General features: G+C 46.0%; 1 protein-coding gene across 3 annotated transcripts in view; it reads right to left on the bottom strand.

The window, feature by feature from the left end:
* P2RX7 (purinergic receptor P2X 7) overlaps positions 1 to 24161 on the bottom strand; it is a 57632-nt gene that overhangs the window by 9012 nt on the left and 24459 nt on the right. For all 3 annotated transcript variants that reach the window (XM_008004974.3, XM_073021152.1, XM_073021154.1), the window contains 9 exons: positions 23997 to 24065; positions 19113 to 19185; positions 17580 to 17676; positions 14721 to 14801; positions 13947 to 14076; positions 12502 to 12638; positions 4166 to 4256; positions 2409 to 2474; positions 2175 to 2324 (listed from right to left, as the gene is read on the bottom strand). In XM_008004974.3, the coding sequence (XP_008003165.3) occupies positions 2175 to 2324; positions 2409 to 2474; positions 4166 to 4256; positions 12502 to 12638; positions 13947 to 14076; positions 14721 to 14801; positions 17580 to 17676; positions 19113 to 19185; positions 23997 to 24065 (894 nt within the window). The remainder of the gene's footprint in view (positions 1 to 2174; positions 2325 to 2408; positions 2475 to 4165; positions 4257 to 12501; positions 12639 to 13946; positions 14077 to 14720; positions 14802 to 17579; positions 17677 to 19112; positions 19186 to 23996; positions 24066 to 24161) is intronic.

The following is a 24161-nucleotide window of genomic DNA, read 5'->3' as shown; positions in this document are numbered from 1 at the left end:
GTAACTCTAGATTCAGTATCTCCAGAAAGTTGTACTATTGCAACTTAAATTATTTATATGTTTGTTAAATTTCATCTCATCTTGGGCCATTAAGTAGTGATTAGTTTTAGCTGTAAAGATGAACTTTTATTTCAAATTGTGAATGCATATACAATGGACAGTGAATTGTGCATTCAGCTGCTGGAACAGGACAATCATGTTGCTGGCTCTTGTTGCCCAGGCTGGAGTGCAGTGGCGTGATCCTGACTCACTGCAACCTCCACCTCCTGGGTTCAAGTGATTCTCCTGCCTCAGCCTCTGGAGAAGCTGGGATTACAGGCATGCGCCACCACACCCCACTACTTTTTATATTTTTAGTAGAGACGGGGTTTCTCCATGTTGGCCAGGCTGGTTTTGAACTCCTGACCTCAGGTGATCCGCCCACCTTGGCCTCCCAAAGTGCTGGGATTACAGGCGTGAGCCACCGCGTCCAGCGAATCACCTTTGTTTTTAGGTACCAGAGATTTCTCTTTGGGGAAAATCATGGAGTTGAATGCAGAGGACCTGCTTAATAAAGTCCAATGGATTAATCAAATCAAAACAATACAGATGACGCTGAAATCTCTTTGACTACTCCCCCATCTAAGCTCCTTTCCAGAAGCAGCCACTGGTACAATTTTGTGTACATATATACAACCACACATATGTATATGTGTGTGTGTGTACACTTCTGTATATATAGAATATACATGCAGAAAATATATAGATTAGCTTCTGTGTCTAGTGGTTTTTTTATCCTATATATCATATAATATATATTGCTCTACAGTTTGCTTTTTTTTTTTAACAAATGTCTTGGAGATCCGCTCTTGTCAAGCCCTATAATTTTTTTTTTTTTTTTTTTTTTGAGACAGAGTTTCCCTCTGTCACCCAGGCTGGAGTGCAATGGTATAATCTTGGCTCACTGCAACTTCTGCCAACTAGGTTCACGCCATTCTCCTGCCTCAGCCTCCCAAGCAGCTGAGACTTCAGGCGTGCACCACCACGCCTGGCTAATTTTTGTATTTTTAGTAGAGATGGGGTTTCACCATGTTGGTGAGGCTGGTCTCGAACTCTTGACCTCAAGTGATCTGCCTGCCTCAGCCTCCCAAAGTGTTGGGATTACAAGCATGAGCCACTGTGCCCAGCCTTGGGCCAATTATTTAACCTTCCTGTAGCTCAATTTCCTCATCCACAGAAAGAGATAATAGTAGCATCTGTCTACATCAGGTTGTTGTGAAGATTCAGTGAGTTAATGTATAAAGCATTTAGAAGTGCTGTGTAAGTGTTTGCCATTATTATTATCTATCTCATTTTTTTTAACTGGTGCCTGGTATTCCTTTCTATGAATTTACCATAGTTTCTTTCACCATTCACCTGTTGGATATTTGGTTAGATGCTATTTCTTCACTGTTAATAATCATATATGATTGATAATTTAATAAACAATCCTGCTTTGAACATCTTGCACTCGTGTATTGCTTGGGTACTCATGTGGGTATTTTTCTAGGGCAGGTATGGAGAACTGAAAATGCCAGGCTGTAAAGTATGTCCCATTTAAACATTAGTCACTGCCAAATTGTTCTCTAAAGTCGTTATTCTTTTCTTTTTTTTTTTTTGGCTATACCAATTTAATAAATGACAAAACAGACTGGGCTCAGTGGCTTACACTTGTAATCTCAGCACTGTGGCTGGCAGAGTGGGTGGATCATTTGAAGTCAGGAGTTTGAGACCAGCCTGGCCAACATAGCTAAACACCATCTGTACTAAAAATATAAAAAGTAGCTGGGTGTGGTGGTATGTACTTGTGGTCCCAGCTACTTGGGAGGTTGAGGCAGGAGAATCACTTAAACCTGGGAGGCACTCCAGCCTGGGTGATAGAGCAAGACTCCATCTGAAAATAAATAAATAAATAAATGACAAAATTGGCAAGTCCTGGATATAAAAAATTGCCTTCCCTCTATCTTGCCCCTCCATTTTTTGTTTCTATTCTTCTGTAAGACCCAAGAATTTATCTGAGAGTTGGTTGATCGGGGTAGAGCCCAGAGACGTATCCACTACAGGATGAAGCCTGTGATTTGGGCCTTTCGTGCATTGCTCAGTGATTTCACGGAATCTCTCCGTGTCTTGGTGTCCTGTGAACACAGCGGCCTCACCGGCTTTGGCTCCACAATGGACTCGCACTTCTTCCTGTAGTAGTATTCGTTGACCACACAGGGCTGACAGCACTTGCACCAGGGATAAATATGGGAGCGACAGTAGTTACTGGAGTAAGTGTTGATGAGGAAGTCAATGAACACAGTGGCCTGTGGAAAACGCAGACAAGCGCCACGTTAGTAACTTCCTTCTCCAAACCATTTTCCTAATGCGCGGAAAAGAGAATCTCTTACCAGACCGAAGTAGGAGAGGGTTGAGCCGATGTACACAACCAGCTGGATAATGTCAAATTTTCCTCCCTAAAAACAGAGTGGGAGAGTTTACTCAGGTGAAATTCAGAGCAGCGCTCTTTTGCTTCAGCGTGCAATGCTTGGTTCTATCAGGGAGCCGAGCCTCCTACTGTGACTTGGATAGATGCATTCAGGTGCTGGCCGAGGCAGAGACTACGCAGACTGAAACTGACTCTCAGGCATCCTGCTTCAGCCGTGCAGGGTGTGCTTAGACCCATAAAGGTTTTACATGAACAAGCACGGGCCCACACATTAAGGAGAGACCCACCGAAGGGCTGTCATTTCTTCATACAAGGTGAGGATTTCAGACAAGCTTCTTCTCCAAAAGGTTTGACATTACTTCAGAAATAGAGGGAAGGAATGTCTGGGTGGCCTCGTGGTTTTTTTTTTTTTTTTGAGACAGAGTCTTACACTATTGCCCTGGCTGGAGTGCAGTGGCGTGATCTCAGCTCACTGCAAGCTCCACCTCCTGGGTTCAAGTGATTCTCCTGCCTCAGCCTCCCAAGTAGCTGGGATCACAGGCACCCACTACCACACCCACCTAATTTTTTGCATTTTTAGTAGAGACAGGGTTTCACCATGTTGGCCAGGCTGGTCTTGAACTCCTGACCTCGTGATCCACCTGCCTCAGCCTTCCAAAGAGCTTGGATTACAGGCGTGAGCCACTGTGCCCGGCCCAGCCTCGTGGTTTTTATTCCCGGTGGTCTTTGCATTCTTTCAGCTATATCTCATTGCTTCTCGTCCTGCTTATCACCATCTTACATAGATAACATGCTCTTGGATACCATGTCGTGGGATATGTTGATTTTTGCATACCTGGCATCTTTTCCTTCTGTCTTCAGAGGGCAACACTCCAATTTTCTTTTCAGTCCATGTAGTATGTGTGTGTGTGTGTGTGTGTGTGTGTGTGTGTGTGTGTGTGTGTGTTGAAGGGGCTGGGGTGTTGGCCTCTCCGATGGCCCCTGGGCTGGGTTAGGGTTGGTTCGAGACCAGCCATTGGGAGTATGGCATGACCCTGGTCACAGTGATTAGTTCAGCGGTGGGCATGTCATCCATAGTGGGCCAATCAGAGCCGATGACATTTGTCTGAGACCTTTGCTGAACCTTCTGGCAAAGAGGCATTTTCTTTTCACTGAGGTTGCTAAACTGGTCAGATCGAAGGTGCTGCTTGATACCTTCATAGAGAGATGGCTGGTCTGGGGATGATGCCAAGACCGAGGAGGACGTATATAAGACACAGAGGGTGGCAAGTTCTTGATGATGATGTTGTTGTTTTAACACCTGGATCCAACCATGCTTGTAGCTTAAAAATAACCCCTGGAATTTTTTCAGTTATGTGAACCCAAAAAAGCCCACTGAAAACATTTTTTTTTTTCTTTTTCCCCTTAAGCCAATTTGAATTGGGTTCTGTTACTTACAAACTGTTTTACAGGAGATTTCTTTTTCTCTCTTGTTAAGTATCAGAGTATTTTTAAAGCTGAATGTTAGAATTGCTTTCCAGGCCCACTCCTGTACTCGTCAGATGACTCATTCAGGGACAGCACCCCGAGGACATCTTCTTCCTCTTTTATGCCATGTGCGAAATGCCCAGTGCTAGCTAATGGCTGTGACCAAAACCCTGCCCTCCGTGGAGGCCCCACAGCAGTAATTAGGACACAGCCATAGGATGCCGGTGCCCGGAGCTGGGAAAGGAGACTTACGGTGCCAAAAACCAGGATGTCAAAACGGATCCCAAAGACTTTTATCAGAGTCCGTTTCTCAACATTGTTTTCCTTGTAGTATTTGGCATATCTGTAGGAAGAAAAGGATCTGTATTTATAAGATCTCTTTGAAGGTGTTGGGCTTTTGGGGGTTTTTTTTGAGACAGGGTCTCACTCTGTTGCCCAGGCTGGAGTGCAGTAGCGGGATTACTGCTCACTGCAGCCTTGACTTCCTAGGCTCAGGAGATTCTCCCACCTCAGTCTCCCAGGCAGGTGGGACTACAGGCATGCACCACCATGCTTGGCTAATTTTTTGTATTTTTTGTAGAGATGGGCTTTTGCCATGTTGCCCAGGCTGGTCTCGAACTCCTGAGCTCAACTCATTTGCCTGCCTCAGGTTCCCAAAGTGCTGGGGTTACAGGCATAAGCCACTGCATCTGGCAAAAAATGCTGGTATTTTATAGAAGGAAAAGCCAAAACAGTGGCCCATCTAGTCGTCCTGGTCTGTCCCCTGGCTCTGTGACAGGTGACAGGGGAAGGAACACAATCCAAAGCGCTGGGTGATTCTCTCCAACCACCTGGAACCAAAGAGCATCCCCCTCCCCGTGTCACCGTCTGTACTTGCATCATCTCAGAGTGACGGAAAATCAGCTTGTCACTTAAGATTAAAATGCACATTTTAAAACAATACAGGATTAACAACAAGCAGATAAATTAAAAAAAATAACTTCAAGCAATATGACTATTCCTTAAGGGGGAAGAAGAGGTTTGGCATCTAGAACAAAGCGGGAGTGGATGGTGGTAAATCTTAGATACTAATTACTGGACTGGGGACAGGCACACCTCAGCAAACTATTTTCTTAGATTCTGTATATGTCTATTTGGCAATCATTAATCACAGGGCCAAACTAAAGGCTGAAGTTGTGTTTTTTGTTTTGTTGTTTGTTTTGAGGTGGGGTCTTGTTCTGTCACCCAGGTTGGAGAGCACTGGCATGATCAGATGATCAGAGCTCACTGCAGCCTCCACCTCCTGGGCCCAAGTGATACTCCCACTTCAGCCTCCCAAGTGGCTGGGTGGGACTACAAGTGTGCACCACCACATGTGGCTAATTTTTATTTTTAAAATTTTCAACCGGGCAAGGTGGCTTACATCTATAATCCCAGCACTTTGGGAGGCCAAGGTGGGTGGATCACTTGAGGTCAGGAGTTCGAGACCAGCCTGGACATCATGGTGAAACCCCATCTCTACTAAAAATACAAAAATTAGCCAGGCATGGTGGCACATGCCTGTAATCCCAGCTACTCAGGATGCTGAGGCACAAGAATCACTTGAACCCAGGAGACGGAGGTTGCAGTGAGCCAGGATCATACCACTGCACTTCAGCCTGGGTGACAGAACAAGACTATTTCAAAAAAAAGAAAGAAAAAAGAAAAAAAAATTTTTTCAAAAATGTTTTGTAGAGTCAGGATCTCATTCTTTCAACCAGGCTGGAGTGCAGTGTTGTGCTCATAGCTTGTTGCAGCCTTGAACTCCTGGCTTCAAGCCATCCTTTCATCTTGGCCTCCCAAGGCTGAAGTTGTTTACATCTCCCCTGCAATCCAGCTTTTGTGAGGGTGTGAAAATCATATCACAAACCCTCCAACCAATCCCTCAACCACTTCCTTTTCTAACTCTCCAGTATTTCTCCTTAGGGACAGGTAGGGTGAGGGCCAGACATTTAGAGACCATTCCTGTAACTCAGAACCCACTGGCATTATTCAAAGTAGTTCACCCTAAGCTGTTTCTCCAGTCCTGCCTTGCCCTTCCATTGGGAAACACAATAAAGCTCTGGACCATTCTTTCCCCTTTATTCTGCCTCTTGACTGAATCTGGTACTTCCTCCTGTGGCCCTGTCTAGTGTGGCATGGCCTGGTGTGGCCTGGCATAGTGTGGCGTGGCCCTATCTCTTGGGAATAGTATGTAATAAATTCTTCTTGGCCAGGTGCAATGGCTCACGTCTGTAATCCCAGCACTTTGGGAGGCCAAGGTAGGCAGATCACCTCAGGTCAGGACTTTGAGACCAGCCTGGCCAACATGGTGAAACCCTGTCTCTACTAAAAATACAAAAATTAACTGGGTGTGGTGGCAGACGTCTGTAATCCCAGCTACTCGGGAAGCTGAGGCAGGAGTATCACTTGAACCCAGGAGGCAGAGGTTGCAGTGAGCCAAGATCATGCCACTGCACTCTGGCCTGGGTGACAGAGTGAGACCCCATCTCAAAAAAAAAAAAAAAAAAAAATTATTCTTTCAGTGGCATTGACCTTTCTCTGTCATCACCCAGTGCTAACTTTAAAAATTAAGCCCTAGGCACAACTCATCAGTCACCCGTAATATGCAACCCTCCCCAGTGCTGCAGTCAGGAAAAGTGGTGTGTTTTGTTTTTCAAGAATAATTAAGGAGGCTTAAAACAAATGCTTCATAAAACTTTTAAATCTGCCCCTTCTTCTCACCACATTTTGATGATTGCTTTTAGATAAGGTTACATATAGATATATATTTTTTCTGAGTTATTAATTCACCATCTAGTTACAAGATGTGGGGAGACAAGAAAGCAGATGGCAGATGTTCTGCCAAAAAATAGTAAGAAACATCTGAAACTGTTTTTAAAAAACCTCTCAAAACCTGACATTGAAATCGATTAGATATTCTCAGGCACTTCAGCGCCTCTTTCTGACTAGAGGGAATTAATTTCTTTGCATGTGACTATTTCAAGAGAGCTTTTTCTCCTGATGCTATATTGAGTGATTTATCTTTGTTGTTGTTCTTGTTGTTGTTTGTTTTTGTTTATTGAGACAGGATCTGGCTCTGTCACCCAGGCTGGAGTGCAGTGGCTCGAACACAGCTCACTGCAGCCTCCGCCTCTGGGGTTCAAGTCATCCTCCCACCTCAGCCTCCGGGCAGCTGGGACTACAGGTGCAAACCATTACACCCAACTAATTTTAAAAAATTGTTATAGAGATGAGGGTCTCACTGTGTTGCCCAGGCTGACTTGAACTCCTGAGCTCAAGTGATGCACCCACCTCAGCCTCCCAAAGCATTAGGATTATAGGCATGAGCCAATGTGCCCAGCCAGTGATTTGTTTTTTTTTTTTTTTTTTTTTTGAGACGGAGTCTCGCTCTGTCGCCCAGGCTGGAGTGCAGTGGCCGGATCTCGGCTCACTGCAAGCTCCGCCTCCCGGGTTTACGCCATTCTCCTGCCTCAGCCTCCCGAGTAGCTGGGACTACAGGTGCCCGCCACCTCGCCCGGCTAGTTTTTTTTTTGTATTTTTTAGTAGAGACGGGGTTTCACCGTGTTAGCCAGGATGGTCTCGATCTCCTGACCTCGTGATCCGCCCGTCTCGGCCTCCCAAAGTGCTGGGATTACAGGCTTGAGCCACCGCGCCCGGCCGTGATTTGTTTTTTAATACACAAGCAAGCATGCGTCGCCACTGCCTGCCCTGGGCTTGGCATTATCTCCCTATGTGAGTTGGTTTGCCTGGGAAGGTTAACATTGTGTAGTAAGTGTGTGAATTTCTGCTTCCAGTGTCTTGTTATGGTGGCTGTTAAACTGAAGGCAAGAATCACTTAAGGTGACGGCCGGGCGCGGTGGCTCACGCCTGTAATCCCGGCACCTTAGGCCGAGGCAGGTGATCACAAGGTCAGCAGATCGAGACCATCCTGGCTAACATGGTGAAACCCCATCTCTACTAAAAATACAAAAAATTAGCCAGGCGTGGTGGCGGCGCCTGTAGTCCCAGCTACTGGGGAGGCTGAGGCAGGAGAATGGCGTGAACCCGGGAGGCAGAGCTTGCAGTGAACCAAGATCGTGCCACTACACTCCAGCCTGGGTGACAGAGCAAGACTCCGTCTCAAAAAAAAAAAAAAAAAAAAAAAAAAAAAAAAAAAAGGATCACTCGGGGTGAGTGTGTTCAAAGGCAGACTCCTAAGCCCCTCCCCCAAAGAGTGGTTGCAGAAGCTCTGAGATGTTTCTAGGAGTCTGTATTTCCAGTAAAGGTACCAAGTAATTATTCTGATGCAGGTAGTCAGTGGGCAATGCCCTGAGAAACATTGGGCCTTGAAGAAGAATGTTTTTTGCACACTGGAATGGGTTGAGCCCCCTAAATAAGATATGTTCAAGTATCTAATCCCTAGTGGCTGTGATATGACCTTATATAGAAATACAATGTTTGCAGGTAGATATAATTAAGTTAAACATCTCAAGATGAGATTATCCTGGATTTAGGGTAAGCCCGAAATCCAATGACTAGTATCTTTATAAGATAAAGGAGAGATCAAATTGCTTGAGCCCAGGAGGCAGAGGTTGCAGTGAGCCGAAATTATGCCATTGCACTTCAGTCTAGGAGACTAGAGTGAAACCCTGTCTCAAAAAACAAAAAACAAAAAAACAAAAAAAAAAAAAAAAAGAGAGAGAGAGAGAGGTTGAAGACATAGAGACACAGGGGACAAGGCCCTGTGAGGATGGAGGCAGAGATTTGAGTGACGCCGCCATAAAGTTATGAAAGGCCTGGAGCCACCAGACACTGGAAGAGGCAAGAAAGGACCCTCCCGTAGAGCATCAGAGCAAGTGTGGCCCTGCTGACATCTTGATTCCAAACTTCTGGCTTCCAGAACTAGAAGAGGATTAATTTCTGTTGTTTGAAGCTGCCACATTTGTGGCAATTAGTCATAGCAGTCACAGGAAATTAACACAGACACGTACTCCTGCTGGGCCTGAGAAGCGCGTCGTGCATTCTATGTGGCCTGATCCACTTCACACAGGTCGTGCATGAGCGGAATCACCTGTTCACTGAGTAAGGACATTTCGCCACGGATCGTTTTGTAAGGGACAGAATTCTGTAATGTGATCAACTTCTTCAGCTTCCTATGTTTTAGAAAGTTATATTTTCTGAAATACCTCCTATAACCTGTAATTTCCTTCTCTTGTGTGTCTGCTGGAAAATAACTTGTCCACTTACTCATCAGACCTCAACAATTTATTTATTTATTTATTTAAGTTTTTTTGAGACAGAGTCTCGCTCTGTCGCCCAGGCTGGAGTGAAGTGGCATGACCCCGGCTCACTGCAACCTCCACCTTCCAGGTTCAAGCAATTCTCCCTCCCTCAGCCTCCCAAGTAGCTGTATGATAGGCACCTGTCACCACGTCCAGCTAATTTTTGTATTTTTAGGAGAGACAGGGTTTTGCCATGTTGGCCAGGCTGGTCTCAAACTCCTGACCTCAGGTAATCCTCCAGCTTCAGCCTCCCAAAGTGTTGGGATTACAGGCATAAGCCACCGCTCCCAGCCCTCAACAATTTATTTTTGGCCAAAGATTTCTTCTGGTGCTCATTCCAGACAAGAAATGCTCTACCACTTTGTTTTAAAAGAATATTAACATCATAACTGGCTCAGGCCTTCAGAAGGCTCAGATCTCTCCAGGAGCAGATGTTCTTGGGCTCGACTCAGTCACTGGAAGGACATTTGCTGACATCTGATTGTACACTGCCCCGCACGCTTCTGCTGACAGCTAAAAACATACCCTGGAACGGCAGTCAGGGGAACACTCATCCTGTCCTCTCTTCTTAATAATGGCCATGGGCCTATTCAGCAGAGCAGCAGGGGATGATCAAAACGTTATCTCAACTGGGAGCTGGTTTCAGTGCCCTGGATGAAATTCCATTGACCCAAAGGAAGCAAAAAGCACCAGCCCACTTTTACGTCAAGGGTTTCAAACTCAAATGCCTACAGGGGCCAGGCAGATGACAGAAATGAGGATGCGGGCCAGGTATAAGCACTAAGGAGTGGCAGTGACAGTGATGAACCAGAAAGCCCAGACCCTTTCTAAATAGGACCACTGATACTCAGCTCCAGCCCGCAGCCACCATGTAAGATATGGACCTTGGGGTGTCAAATAGTTTAATTTTTCAAGAAAAGCAGGAAGTCCAAGGTTTTACATAGAATGTCTCAAATTTTATTTTTTATTTATTTATTTATTTTTGAGACAGGGTCTCACTGTGTCACCCAAGCTGGAGTACAGTGGCACAACCATGGCTCATTGCAGCCTCAACCTCCCAGGTACAAACAATCCTCCCGCCTCAGCCTCCTGAGTAGCTGGGACCAGAGGTGCATGTGCCCACACCTAGCTGATGTTTTAAAAATTATTATTTGTAGAGATCAGGTCTCCCTATGTTGCCCAGGCTAGCCTCAAACTCCTGGGTTTAAGTGATCCTCCCACCTTGGCCTCCCAAAGTGCTGGGATTACAGGCATGAGCCACTGTACCTGGCCTGTCTCAAGTTTTAAAACATCATGCAGGCCAAAAAACAAAACAAAACAGAAACAGAAACAGAAACAGAAACACATTTAAGGGGCTGCCTGCCAGTTTATGAGGCTACTTTGAGTAATATATAAGGAATACCTCCATAACACACAACACATGCAGAACTTTGCATAAGATCTTTTCTACTGAAGACAGTATTTCAAAGCCCATGAGGAGAACTCCCACCTAAGTTACTTTGGATAATAGATCGGTATGAAAGGAATGATATAATAGAATGGACAGAAGTAGTAGGATCCTTAAGGTAAGAATGGGACTCACTGGAACAATAATAGATGACTTTGAAAAAGAACCAAATAAAAATCCTAGAAATGAAAAGTATAGGCCAGGTGCAGTGGCTCACACCTGCAATCCTAACACTTTAGGAGGCCGAGGCAGGTGGATTGCTTGAGCTAGGAGTTTGAGACCAGCCTGGGCAATATAATGAGACTCCGTCTCTACAAAAAAATTTTAAAAATTAGCTGGGCATGGTGGCGTGCACCTGTAGTCCTAGCTACTCAGGAGGCTGAGGTGGGAGGATCGCTTGAGCCTGGGAGGCAGAGGTTGCAGTGAGCTATAATCGCACCAAGTCCACTCCAACCTGGGTGACAGAGTGAGACTCTGTCTCAGAAACAAAACAAAACATTATAACCATAGATATTTTTAAAAATCTGAAAGCATATGATAAAATGTTCACAACCTTTGATTTAATAAGTCTAAAAATTTATCCTAAGGAAGTAACTGGAATTCAAACAAAAGTTTATGTGCAAAGATGCACACTGTGGTTATCTGTAATAGAAAAACTGGAAGCAACTCAAATATTCAATCATGGAGGCATGGGCGAGAAAATCATGAGATGGGAAGGAAGGGATGGAGTGTGAGTGTGGGGTCAGAGTGATGAGGGTTAGAATTATGCAGCATGTATTATCAGCTGTGGGTCTTGGGCAAATCATCTTCCAGAAACAATAATATCTTTCTTCCAGGGTTGTTGGGAGATTTTAGGGATGGTGACAGGGAGTGCTTGGTATATAGAAAACCCTCCTTGGGCCAGGCGCAGTGGCTCATGCCTGTAATCCTAGCACTTTGGGAAGCTGAGGTGGGCAGATGACTTGAGGTCAAGAGTTCGAGACCAGACTGGCCAACATAGTGAAACCCCGCCTCTACTGAATATACAAAAATTAGCTGGGTGTGGTGGCACATGCCTGTGGTCCCACATACTTGGGAGGCAGGAGGATCGCTCGAACCCAGGAGGCACAGGTTGCAGTGAGCTGAGATCGTGCTACTGCACTCAACTCCATCTAAACAAACAAACAACAAAAAAAACAAAAAACAAAAAAAGAAAACACTCCCTGAATTGTAGCAGTTGTTATTTTGTTATTTGTTCACCTACAAAATGGAATGTTATGATCATTAATGTGATGGTTACAAAGAATTTTGAGTGACTGGGGTATGAAGAACCCCACAGAATACCACTATACATACATATATATATATATATATATATGTATGCATGCTATGATTTCATAGAGCTGTATGAAATAATTGGTGCAGATGAGGAAAATTCCCCTGAGGGTTATCATCGATTATTTCAGGGTAGGGGAATGACGGGTGATTTTGATCCCCCTCTATGCTTTTCTGTTCCCCAGTAGTTTTGTTTTATAAAGAGTGTGCATCTGCCTGTAATCTCAGCTACTTGGAAGGCTGATGCAGGAGAGTCGCTTGAACCTGGGAGGTGGAAGTTTGCAGTGACCGAGATGGCGCCATTGCACTCCAGCCTGGGTGACAGAGCAAGACTCCATTTCAAAAAAATAACTAAATAAAAAATAAACAGTGTGCATCTCTTTGAGAATTTTTAAAAATTATGGAAAATATTCAGTTATCGCCTAGCTCTTAGAGAAAGTCTTTTTTCATTCATCTTGTTGCCTTGGAAACCAAAATTAGTCTCACCAATTGCTGGGAATGAGATTCAACCACTGGGTAAGTTTGACCTGGGGCCTTGGAGTTACCTGAAGTTGTAGCCAGGGTACAAGGACACGTTGGTGGTCTTGTCGTCAAGGCGGCGGAAACTGTATTTGGGACGGCAGTGATGGAACCAACGGTCTAGGTTGCAGTCCCAGTAGATCTCAATGCCCATTATTCCGCCCTGAAGGATCAACAAGAGACAGTCTCTGTGGCTGCTGGGTGTGAGTTATGCAACCGCCAGACATCTCCCTGCATAGCCATGATTGCTTAAGATTTTTAGAGGAAAAATGCTGATTGAAGAACCATGTGTACAACCCCATCTAACTTGCACAAGTGTTATTGTGGTGGCCACAAACGCATCTCCTCACTCTCCCTACCCCCGTCTGGGGCACACCACTGTTAAACTCAGTGTCCTAAAATATAAATTTCAACAGACTACTCCTGTACTCAGACACCTTTAATGCCCCCCACACCCCCATTAAAGATCAAGTCCAAACTTATTAGACTGGAATTCAGGGTACTCTATCAAATTTATTTTCTGCTTTACCTCCTAGTACTCCCCTAGGGAAAGCTCTTTGCAGATGCAATTACATGAAGGATTTTTTTTTTTTTTTTTTTTTTTTTTTTTTTTTTGAGATGGAGTCTCGCTTTAGTCACCCAAGCTGGAGGGCAATGGCATGATCTCAGCTCACTGCAACCTCCGCCTCCCAGGTTCAAGCGATTCTACTGTCTCAGCCTCCCGAATAGCTGGGATTACAGGCACCCACCACCATGCCTGGCTATTTTTTTTGTATCTTTAGTAGAGATGGGGTTTCACCATGTTGGCCAGGCTGGTGTTGAACTCCTGACCTCAGGTGATCTGCCCACCTCAGCCTCCCAAAGTGCTGGGATTACAGGCATGAGCCACCGCGGCCATCCTAAATGAAGGATTTTGAGATGGGAGATGATCCTGGATTATCCAGCTGGTCCTTAAATGCCCCCTCTTGTAAATGCCCCCTCTCTTTATAAGACAGAGGCAGAGAGAGATTGGACGCAGGATAGGGAGTGAAAGTGGCCACTGAGGCAAGATTCCATGCTGCTGGCTTTGAAGAAATGCAAGGAATGCAGCTCCAGAAGGTGGAAAAGCCGAGGAACTGGATTCTCCCCTAAAGCCCTGGAGGGAGCACGGCCCTGGCTCAGGGAAAATCGTCTCCAACTTCTGATCTCTGGCAACATAAGCAAATATGTGTTGTTTTAAGCTGGTAAGCTTTGGTAACTTGTTACGGCAGCCATAGGAAAGGAATACACCAAGTAGCTCTCACTCATAAGATTGTTTTGGGATTTGATGAGGTAGCGTAGGTAAAGCCCTTAGCACAGTGGGTGAATTTACTAAATGCTCAGTAAATGTGAGCCACATTAGGAAGACCCAGTGGCCCGGCCTCTTGGCTGTTTGACATCCTCCATCCCCAGACACATAGCCCCACATCCCAGCGTACAAAGCACCACCAACCTGAATTGCCACATCTGAAAAATTATCGCCTGTTTCTCGGAAGATGTCTCCTAGTCGGAAAATGGGACACTGTGGATTCTGAGTCTTGTGGAAGGTACAAGTGATGTTTAAACCAGGCAAGATGTTTCTCCTGTGCATAATTAAAAGCAAACAAACAAACATCTCGAGTGAAAATAGATCTGTCTCTTTCCCAGGAGTGAGCCAGTGTGGTGGAGAGGTTCCATGAAAGCCCCAAACGATCCCTGCCTCCTGGGACCCCTGGGCAGTGGCCTCTCACATTGGACCAGGGTTGATCTGTGTGTCACCAATGGCATATGGCAGAAGTGTTGCTCCCAAGGACTGTGGCTTCCTTCTTGGTTATACTCTTGGTTCCTTCTTGGTTAGACTCTTGGTTGCATCTCGGTTATACTCTCGGTTGCTTGCTCTATCTCTCTTGGGTCACTTGCTCTGGGAGAAGCCAGCCACCGTATACCAAGGATACTCAAGTGGTCCTAGGGCGAGGAACTGAGCCCTCCCACCAGCCACTGTGTGAGAGCTTGGAAAAGGGTTCTCCAGCTCCAGTCAAGCCTAGAAATGACTGCAGCACTGGTTGACAGCTTGGCTACAACCTGACAGACCTTGAGCGAGACCCACACAGCAAAGTCATTCCCAGATTCCTGACCCACAGAGACCATGGGAGACAATAGGCATTTCTTGTTTCAGGCTTCTGAGGTTTGGGATAATTTATTACGCAGCAGTAGATAACTAAGACAGCGAGGCAGGCTGGGCACTTACGTGGTGTAGTTGTGGCCGGGGAAGTCGATATTGTTTTTGATGAGCACGGTGAAGTTTTCTGCACTGTTCAAGAGAGCAGGCCTGGGAGAGAGACATGCAAAATGGCCATTACTTACGGTGGGGACCAAGGGAGCCCATGGGCCAGTGGGACCAGAAGTTTCTGGTTTCTTGGTTGGTCTTTGGGATGCGTGAAGAGAAATGGATACAGCAAACCTAGTGGGCAAAGCATTCTGAAACTCTCCACAAAGCCCCTCCAGCTCCTCCAAGAAGAAGTTCTCCCTTCTTGAGATCTGATATGGTTTTTCTCTGTGTCCCCACCCAAATCTCATCTCGAATTGTAATCCCCATGTGCTGGAGGAGGGGCCTGGTGGGAGGTGACTGAATCATGGGGCCGGACTTCCTCCTTGCTGTTCTCCTGATAGTGAGTGGGCTCTCACGAGATCTGATCTGAAGTGCGCGGCACATCCCCCGCAGCCCCCCTCCTGCTCCATCATGGTAAGATGTGTTTGCTTCCCCTTTGCCTTCTGCCGTGATTGTGAGTCTCCTGAGGCTTCCTATTAAGCCTGTGGAACTGTGAGTCAATTAAACCTCTTTTTTCATAAAGTATTTGGTCTCTTACCGAAAAAAAAAGGTAGGTTTTTTTTTTTTTTTAGGTCTTTTTTTTTTTTTTTGAGATGGAGTCTCACTCTGTCACCCAGGCTGGAGTGCAGTGGCACATCTCGGGTCACTGCAACCTCCACCTCCCGGGTTCAAGTGATTCTCCTGCCTCAGCCTCCCGAGTAGCCGGGATTACAGGTGTGTGCCACCACACCTGGCTAATTTCTGTATTTTTTAGTAGAGACAGGGTTTCACCATGTTGGCCAGGCTGGTATCGAACTCCTGACCTCAAGTGATCCGCCTGCCTTAACCTCCCAAAGTGCTGGGATTACAGGTGTGAGCCATCGCACCTAGCTAGGTAGTTCTTTGTGTGAGAATGGACTAATACAAGACTCGATGGCATTTACTGTGGCACCTCTCACACTGACATAATTACACATTCAGGTATGTACAGTGGTTGGGACTTGCTCCATATCTGGGACTTGTATTTTACCTAAACCTTAGCAAAGTCTCTGATGCATAGTCACGTATGAGATAAATATCTAACACCTACCACATGGTGATGGATGTGTTGAATGAATGATTAAATGAACCATCTTAGCTAATTCATATAATATATGAGAAACTGAAGTTCAGGGAGTTGCTTGCCCAGGTCACATCAAAATCCAGCCCAGCGGCAGGCACACTGGAGATGCAGTTTATTTAATGAGTGAGTTGATGGCGGAGCTGGAACTGAAACCACAGTCAGTCAAGGGCCGCCTGTCTTGAACCAAGGACTACCTGAGTGGAGGCTGCTGTATCTCCCATAACTGAATGATTCCTTCTGTGACAAAGAAACGCCCCTGACCTAGAAATGAACCTGAGTGGAGCTACTGGCGATTGAGAACCATAAGGGGTGATGCTGCTGAGCGCACCCCCTGTCCCAGCATTGGGAAACCTTCGCCTGAGCCTTCTACGAGCCAGCTTGGGGCAGTTTTCTCTTTGCTCCACGATGCTGCGGGAATGATCCTGAATCATGTTGGTCTAGAACTGCGCTGTCCAATATGGTAGCCACTAGACATGTGTGGCGATTTAAATTTAAATTAAATGAAAAACTCAGGCTGGGAGCAATGGCTCACACCTGTAATCCCAAAACTTTGGGAGGCCAAGGCAGGAGGAGGATCGCTTGAGCCCAGGAGTTCAAACCCAGCCTGGGCAATGTAGCAAGACTCTATCTATCTATTATCTATCTATCTATCTATCTATCTATCTATCTATCTATCTATCTATCAATCATCCAAAAATTCAGTAGTCACAGTTCATGTACTCAATAGCCACATGTACCTAGTAGCTGCCCTATTGGACAGCACAGATACAGAACATTTCCATCACTGCATAAAGTTCTATTGGACAGTGCTTGTCTAGAACCACCACACTTCCAGGGGCAGATTTTGTGTGTGTGTTTGTGTGTGTGTGTGTGTAAGCCAGGCATGGGGCTTACCTTACAATAACTGTACAAGTATCATCTCATTTAGTCCTTACAACAGCCCTATGAGGTTGGTGAAATTATTATTTTGCTTTTACATGTGAGGACACTGAAACTCAGAGAGGTTAAGCCACTTGCCCAAGGACACACAGCAAAAATGTGTTAAGAGCTAGGAATTGAATCCAGGTCTTTCTTTTTCTGCTGAAATACATCAGCCCTTGTGGCTTCTGAGATTTAACATCATGATTTTGTGTATTGAAGCGAAGCATCAATACAAGGGACCACCAAACCTGCATGTCATTGTGAGCATTTAATTTGAGAAAACTTCCTTTCCCTCCCCTCTTTTACCCTCTCCCCTTCTCCTTTTTCCTCCCCTTCCTCTTCTCTTTCCTTGCTTCGTCCTTCCCTTCCATCTCCCTCCTTCCTTCCTATCCTTAATCACTCAGTATGGACACTGACAAGTCAGAAGGGACCCTGCTGTGGCACTAGAGGAGGGGGTCTGGGGGTACCCTGGAAGATCTGGGGGACGGAAGGGGGCCAGGGACACCCAAGGATGCTCAGGGTAGTAGCTATTTACCAGTCGATACAGAATTGTTACAATGGTGTACCAACCACCAGGGCCCTCCCAGAGACACTAGTTTATGCCAAGCAGTGCATCCAGAGCGCAGGGGTGCCCAAGTCAGTAGGACCCAGGACTTTGCAGGGCTGTGCTGAGAGGGGAAGGCCCAAGCAGCCTCGGCAAGGCCTCTTCTGGTCGCTGCTGAGGGCCACTGTGTCTGTCTCCCCATGCGACTCACCGGGGGGCCTCTCCCACTGCCTCGATGGGGCACCAGGCAGAGACTTCACAGGTCTTCCGGTTCCCTTCATACACTACACACCTTCCGGTCTGAATTCCTATAGGGGCCAAAGCATCGTAGAACCACAGATGTGAAAGAACTGCGGAGAGGAAGTTCTCCAGGAGGGACATCATTAACTCAACCCAGGCAAGAGACTAGGCTTTGACCAGGCTTTCCAACCCACGCAGCTTCAGCTTCCATCAAGCCCGTCCTAACCACAACAAACACAAGGCAAGGCAAATGAGCAAAACATAATAGAGATCAGACAGAACACAGAAAGACTGTGGATTCTGCTGGCTCTTTTGTTTCTTTACAAGTAAAGGTGTCCATGAGGGGAGCGGAACAGGTGTATGCTCTCACTTAGTATAAATGGACTAGAACATGGCCTCTCCAAAGGGCACAAGTCCCTCAAGGGGTACACAGCCTGTCCAGGATGCGCCAAGCCATGAAATAAGCATGGCGCATCTTCCTGGAGTGTCAGGATGATTAACCAGTTTCCAAGGGAGAATTAATTAAATAGTGAGCAATGTTAAAATAATCTTTATACCAACTCGAATACACATATAGTATGGAGTAGAATGCGGTAATGGGCATATGCCTTTTTGTGTGCATTTGCATTATAACTACTGATTTTTTTTTTTTTTTTTGCAGTATTTTAAAAATTGCCGTGTGCTTTTTTTTTTTTTTTAATGGAGTCTAGCTTTGTCACCCATGCTGGAGTGCAGTGGCACAATCTTGGCTCCCTGCAACCTCCGCCTTCCAGGTTCAAGTGATTCTCATGTCTCAGCTTCCCAAGTAGCTGGGATTATAAGCACGTGCCACCATGCCTGGCTAATTTTTGTATTTTTAATAGAGATGGGGTTTCACCATGTTTTCCAGGCTAGTCTCAAACCCCTGACCTCAAGCATCCATCTGCCTCACCCTCCCAAAGTGCTGGGATTACAGGCATGAGCCTCTGCACCCGGTGCCCTGTGCCTTTCTAAGTTAAAACATGAGATAAAGAAATTCTGCAGGTATCACAATAGCACTGTTCTTAGATACAAATAAAATCAAAAGTAAAATAAAACAGTACAAAAAATTTTTGAAAAGTAAAAAATAAAATAAAATAAAATAAAAAATTTGCAGGTTAATATGGGTATTACTGCCAGGTTCCCTGGGGGTATAAGTTCATGGTCCTCAACCTTTGAGGAGATTCAGGGGGAAGTTTAGAATATTCAGATGATACTATAGGCCATGTGATTTTTCTACCGATTAGAACCTGAACCTGCTAGGTTTTTAGGAGCTTCTCTCACTGGAAAACTGGAGTCATGTTTACAGTCAGCAGCTGGTCTGCTGGGGACAGAGCCGAAGCATGGGCAGACTCGCCTATGGCTTGGTGATGGTGGAAGAGGACAGCTGAGAGCAGAGGCTGAAGACCTGAACTGGGCATCACAAATGTCACCAAGATGCCTGACCATCCAACCCTAGGGTCTCGGGAAAAGAAACAGAAGGTACCTTTGCTCTGTGGGTCCATCCATCCCTTTTTACAACCCCGGTCAGAGGAACAGAGCGTCCTGCGGGTGGGATACTGCAGATAGAAGGATGAGAGAGTGGGGAGTAAGTGACGTGTGTTACTAAGACACGGAGAAGAGATTCAATATCCACCAGGATGTGCACACGAATGCTTAGAGCAGCACTACTCAGAATTGCCAAAAAGTGGAAACCACACAAGTGTCCACTGACAGATGAATGGACGAATAAAATGTGGTACATTCATACACAGAATCTTATTTAGCCATAAGCAGGATGAAGCGTTGATGCAGTGTACAACATGGATGGATCTTGAGGACATGATGCTGAGTGAAAGAAGCCAGACACAAAAGGCTACACCATGTACGATTCTATTTATAGGAAATGTCCAGAATAGGCATCTATAGAGACAGAAAGCAGACTGGTGGTGGCCAGCAACCAGGGGAAGGGGAGAATAGGGAGTGATTGCTAATGGGTTTGGGGTTTCCTTTGTGGGTGATGAAAATGTTCTGGAGGCCGGGCGTCATGGCTCATCACGCCTGTAATCCCAGCACTTTGGGAGGTCAATCACCTGAGGTCAGGAGTCTGAGACCAGCCTGCCCAATGTGGTGAAACCCCATCTCTACTAAAAATACAAAAATTATCAGGCATGGTGGTGTGCGCCTGTAATCCCAGCTACTAGGGAGGCTGAGGCAGGAGAATCGTTTGAACCCGGGAGGCGGAGGTTGCAGTGAGCTGAGATTGTGCCACTGCACTCCAGCCTGGGTGACAAGAGCAAAACTCCACAAAGAAGGAAGGAAGGAAGGAGGGAGGGAGGGAGGGAGGGGAGAAGGGAGGGAAGGAAGGAAGGAAGAGGGGAAGGGAGGGAAGGAAGGAAGGAAAAAAAAAGAAAAGAAAGGAAAATGTTCTGGAATTAGATGGCGGTGATGGTTGCACAACTCTGTGAATGTACTAAAAACCACTGAATTGTATGCTTTAAAATGGTGGGGTTTATGGTATGTGAATTATATCCCAATAAAAATGAATAAAAATGGGTAAAGCAGAGGTCTGGGCAGCTAGGAATCACTTTCAGGGATGCTGGCTGGGGTGGAGGACAGGTGGTTTGGTCCAAGTGGCCCTGTGGCTGAAAGGACTAAGCAGGGCAAACAGGTGCGGAGACTCAGCAGGACACATGGAACTGAGAGACATTGGCCAGGACACTCGCCTGGCCTAAGAAAACGAGACCAGCTGGGTCTCAGGGCTGAAGGATAGAACATGGAAGAGAGAAATGAGCTGCCCTGGTTTGTGCATATTTCTCTTCCTGTTTTCTAGGGAGCAGGCTTCATGGCCAGTCTTGAGGAAGCCAGAATATGACATAGGTGTGAAAATAGCCTCTGCTCCTTGTCATCTGTGCAATTTGTGGCTTCTACAGTGATTCAGGCCAAGGACCTAGGTCTTGGACCCAGGTATACCTGGTTCAGCAGTAGCTGCACCATTTTCTAGCTGAGAGACCTCAGCCAACTCACTCACTTCTCTGAGCCTCAGTTTCCTCATCTGTAAAAGCAAGGTGAACAGATTTGCCTTTTTTTTCTTTTCTTTTTTTTTTGAGACAGTCTTGCTCTGTTGACCAGGTTAGAGTGCAGTGGTATGATCTTGGCTCACTGTAACCTCCGCCTCCTGGGTTCAAGCAATTCTCCTGCCTCAGCCTCCCAAGTAGTTGGGATTACAGGCACACATCACCATGCCTGGCTAATTTTTGTATTTTTAGTAGAGATGATGTTTTACCATCTTGGCCAGGCTGGTCTTGAACTCCTGACCTTGTGATCCGCCTGCCTCGGCCTCCCAAAGTGCTGGGATTACAGGCATTAGCCACCGTGCCCAGCCAACAGATTTGTCTTGCATGGTTGTTGTGAAGATTAAATGAGTTATGAAAAGAAAGGGTTTAGCACATAGTACATGCTCAATGAATGTTTCTTGTAGTTTTCAAACTCTCTCATGATCTCTTTATTTCCCAGGCTGCCTTAGTCACATGGCATGCCGTTGGTCTCCTCCCTTTGTGACTCCCCAAATTAGACTGTGAACCCTTTGAATACAGAGCAAAGGTCATATCTTTGTAGCCCAAGTGCCTGGCAAATAGTAGGTCTTGATAGTCATGGAAGGAATGAATGTGTGATCATTCAGTGTGGCTCATGGAAAGTTACATTTTCATTATCAACTGGAGATGAATCTCAGGAAAGAAGAGAAATCAATTTTATTTTGCTCTCCAAAAGGAATTCTAAAATTAAAAACAAAAAACAACAGCATTAGTTTTGTTGTAGTCTTCTCTTTTGTGATTGTTGCATGGATTAAAGATGGCCACAAATTCTTGGTCACTTTCCCCATTGAGAGGTGGAGTGTTTCCTCTGCTTTCTGAAGCTGAACCTGTGCTGTGACTGCAAAACCAATAGAAGCAGCAGAAGGAACGCTGTTGCCAGTTCCAGGCCTAAGCCTTAAGAAGGCCAGGAAGCTTCTATTTTTTTGTTTTGTTTTGTTTTGTTTTGAGGAACCTGAGCCACTATTGGAAAGTTTGACTACCCTGCTGGAGAGACAATGCGGAGAGACCTTGAAGAGAGGGAAACTCTTAGGGGTTCCCAGAGAGGAAGAGATGTCTAGCTATCCCTGGGTGCCAATTGAGGCTCCAAGGGATGCCAACCCCAGCTGCCATCTGACTGCAGCTCCTTGAGAGATCCCTAGTGACACCAGTAGAAGAACCACCCAGCTGAACTCAGTCAACCACTGAACTGTGGAAGTTAATAAAATGCTTGTGTTAAGCTCACCATGATCAGGGTAGTTTGTTTTGAACCCATAGGTAACTGGAGCAAATATCTATTCAGGTTGGTGTGTAACTGGAACTTGGTCATATTTACTGAGACAACCAGAGATAGAAGGGTATTGATGGGCAGAGAGGAGGTGAATGTCCAATTAGACCAGCCCAAACCAGCCTGGAGCATAAGTTAAAATCCCAAAGAGTCACATGTGCTCTCTGGGGTGGCAGTGCCTCCACGAAGCCTGTTGGGTTCCAGCCACTCTGAGTGACATCCCATCTGAGGAGTAACATATCATTTGAATCATAACAGCTGACATTCACTGAGTGCTTATAATGTACCATGCCTTGTTTTAAGCATGTCACAGGTATTCACTCATTTGTTTCAACAATCTGAACAGTTAGGTTTTGTTCTCAGCCCCATTTTATAGATGCACACAACTTGGCACAGAGAGGTGAAGAGTCACCTGCCTGAGGTCACAGAGCTAAGAATTTTAAGTTTTGAACCTTTAGCAGTCTAGCTTCTGAGCCCAGGCTCTTAATCTCTGGGCTATCCTAACTCTCTTTCTTTCAAGTCTCAGTAACTCCAAAAGTGTCTTTATGTGTACATGGGGGTGGAGTGTGGTGTAGAGATGACCAAAGGATGGGACAAAAGAGAACCAGGGCCCCCAAACTGGATTGGAGACAGAACACTGCTGGGAAGGGAGACAGAAGGGAGGGCTTGGCTGGCCTGGCTATCAGAGATTTCACCTGAACAGCAGGGACAGTTAAGGGGCGATGAGGACGAAACAAACAAAGAAAGCTCTCCTTTTAGGGGGAGTGTTATCAAGATAGACACCAAGGGAATGTTATCTTGTTTCTGAGTTTGGGTACAAATGATGGCAAAGACTGTACTCAAAGACAGCACTTTTGCCCAGAGTTCCTGGACACTCTAGAGGAAGCTAGACCTTGTTGCCAGAGTGGGCCCATGAGCAAAACCCCACCGGCAGGGCTGGGCCTACTCATCAGTGGAGGATCTGGCTGGGTACCACCAGTGCTGCTGCAATTGTCAGTGTTGGGAATGGTCCCTGGTACAGCACAGTTACGTTACCTGAGAGGGGAGGCTGGGAGGTTGGGAGTTACCAGTAATGCCTAGCAGTAACACGCTGGTATAGATAAACTTAGAAGAATAGCTGGTTTTCATATTGAAGAGCAGAGAGCAGGATGGTGAGGTACAGAATAGGACAAATACAGTTTTTGTTTTGTTTTGTTTTTAGAGACAAAGTCTCACTATGTTGCCCAGGCTGGTCTTGAACTCTTGAGCTCCAGTGATCCTCCTGCCTTGGCTTCCCAAAGTGCTGGGATTATAGGTGTGAGCCACCATGCCTGGCCCAGAATAAAACAAATATGATTTGATAGGGAAGAAGCTCTTCCAGAAAGAGGCAGCATTGTGGAGAGGGCAGAGTCAAGTCGGGAAAGATTGTCTGGGTTGGTGGCAGGGAGCTATGGGGGCCCATGCACCTGATGGAGAGGCTGAGACTCTAAGAAGCGGGTGAATGAGCAAGAGAGCTGTGTGCCAGGGTTTCCCAAAACCGGCCCTGCAGACAGTTAACTGTGAAGCATGGTAGGAGAAGCTGTGAGTGAGGACACTCAGGTCCTAACCCTGGCTGTGCCTGCAGCAAGCTGTGTGACCCTGGGGAAGTCACAACCTCTCTGAATCTGTGTTCTGGTTTGTAAAATGCCATTTTTCTCCTAAAGTCATTGTGAGCCTCAAATCAAATGTGAAATGTTGTACAAATGCCAAGAATCACCATTGTCATAAGCTGCGAAGAGAGCCAGAGATAGAAAGAGCAGGGTTGACGTCTGCACGGGTCCCTAGTGCTAGAACCGGAGACTGAGGCAGGCAGACAAAGATCCGGTGGCCATGGAGAGACACTGCCATGTGTTCTCTCCCTTCCTCCACTCAGCCCAGCCCTACCCCAGAAAAGAGGCAGGTAAATATTTGTGGGCTGAAATACACCCCAGGGTCCTAATTTCTGCTTCTTCTGACGTGCATCTCCCCCAGGAACTCTTATGACCTGGCTCACCACTCCAGGTCCCCTCCTTACCTCGGGACATAACCGCTGCTGTTGGCCTTCTGTTTTGAGAAAGTTTGTCATCACGAAGAAAGAGTTCCCCTGTGGAGAAGGAGAGGCTAAGGAAATGCAAAGCCTTTGAAAAGAGAACTACTTAATTATAATAATCCAGCTTGCTGGGCGAACCTCTCCACTTTT

This window comes from Chlorocebus sabaeus, chromosome 11 (genome assembly GCF_047675955.1).
Source record: "Chlorocebus sabaeus isolate Y175 chromosome 11, mChlSab1.0.hap1, whole genome shotgun sequence".
In the NCBI taxonomy this organism is placed as follows: Eukaryota; Metazoa; Chordata; class Mammalia; order Primates; family Cercopithecidae; genus Chlorocebus; species Chlorocebus sabaeus.
Note: the sequence above shows the minus strand (reverse complement) of the source record. Positions and strands in the feature narration are given on the sequence as shown.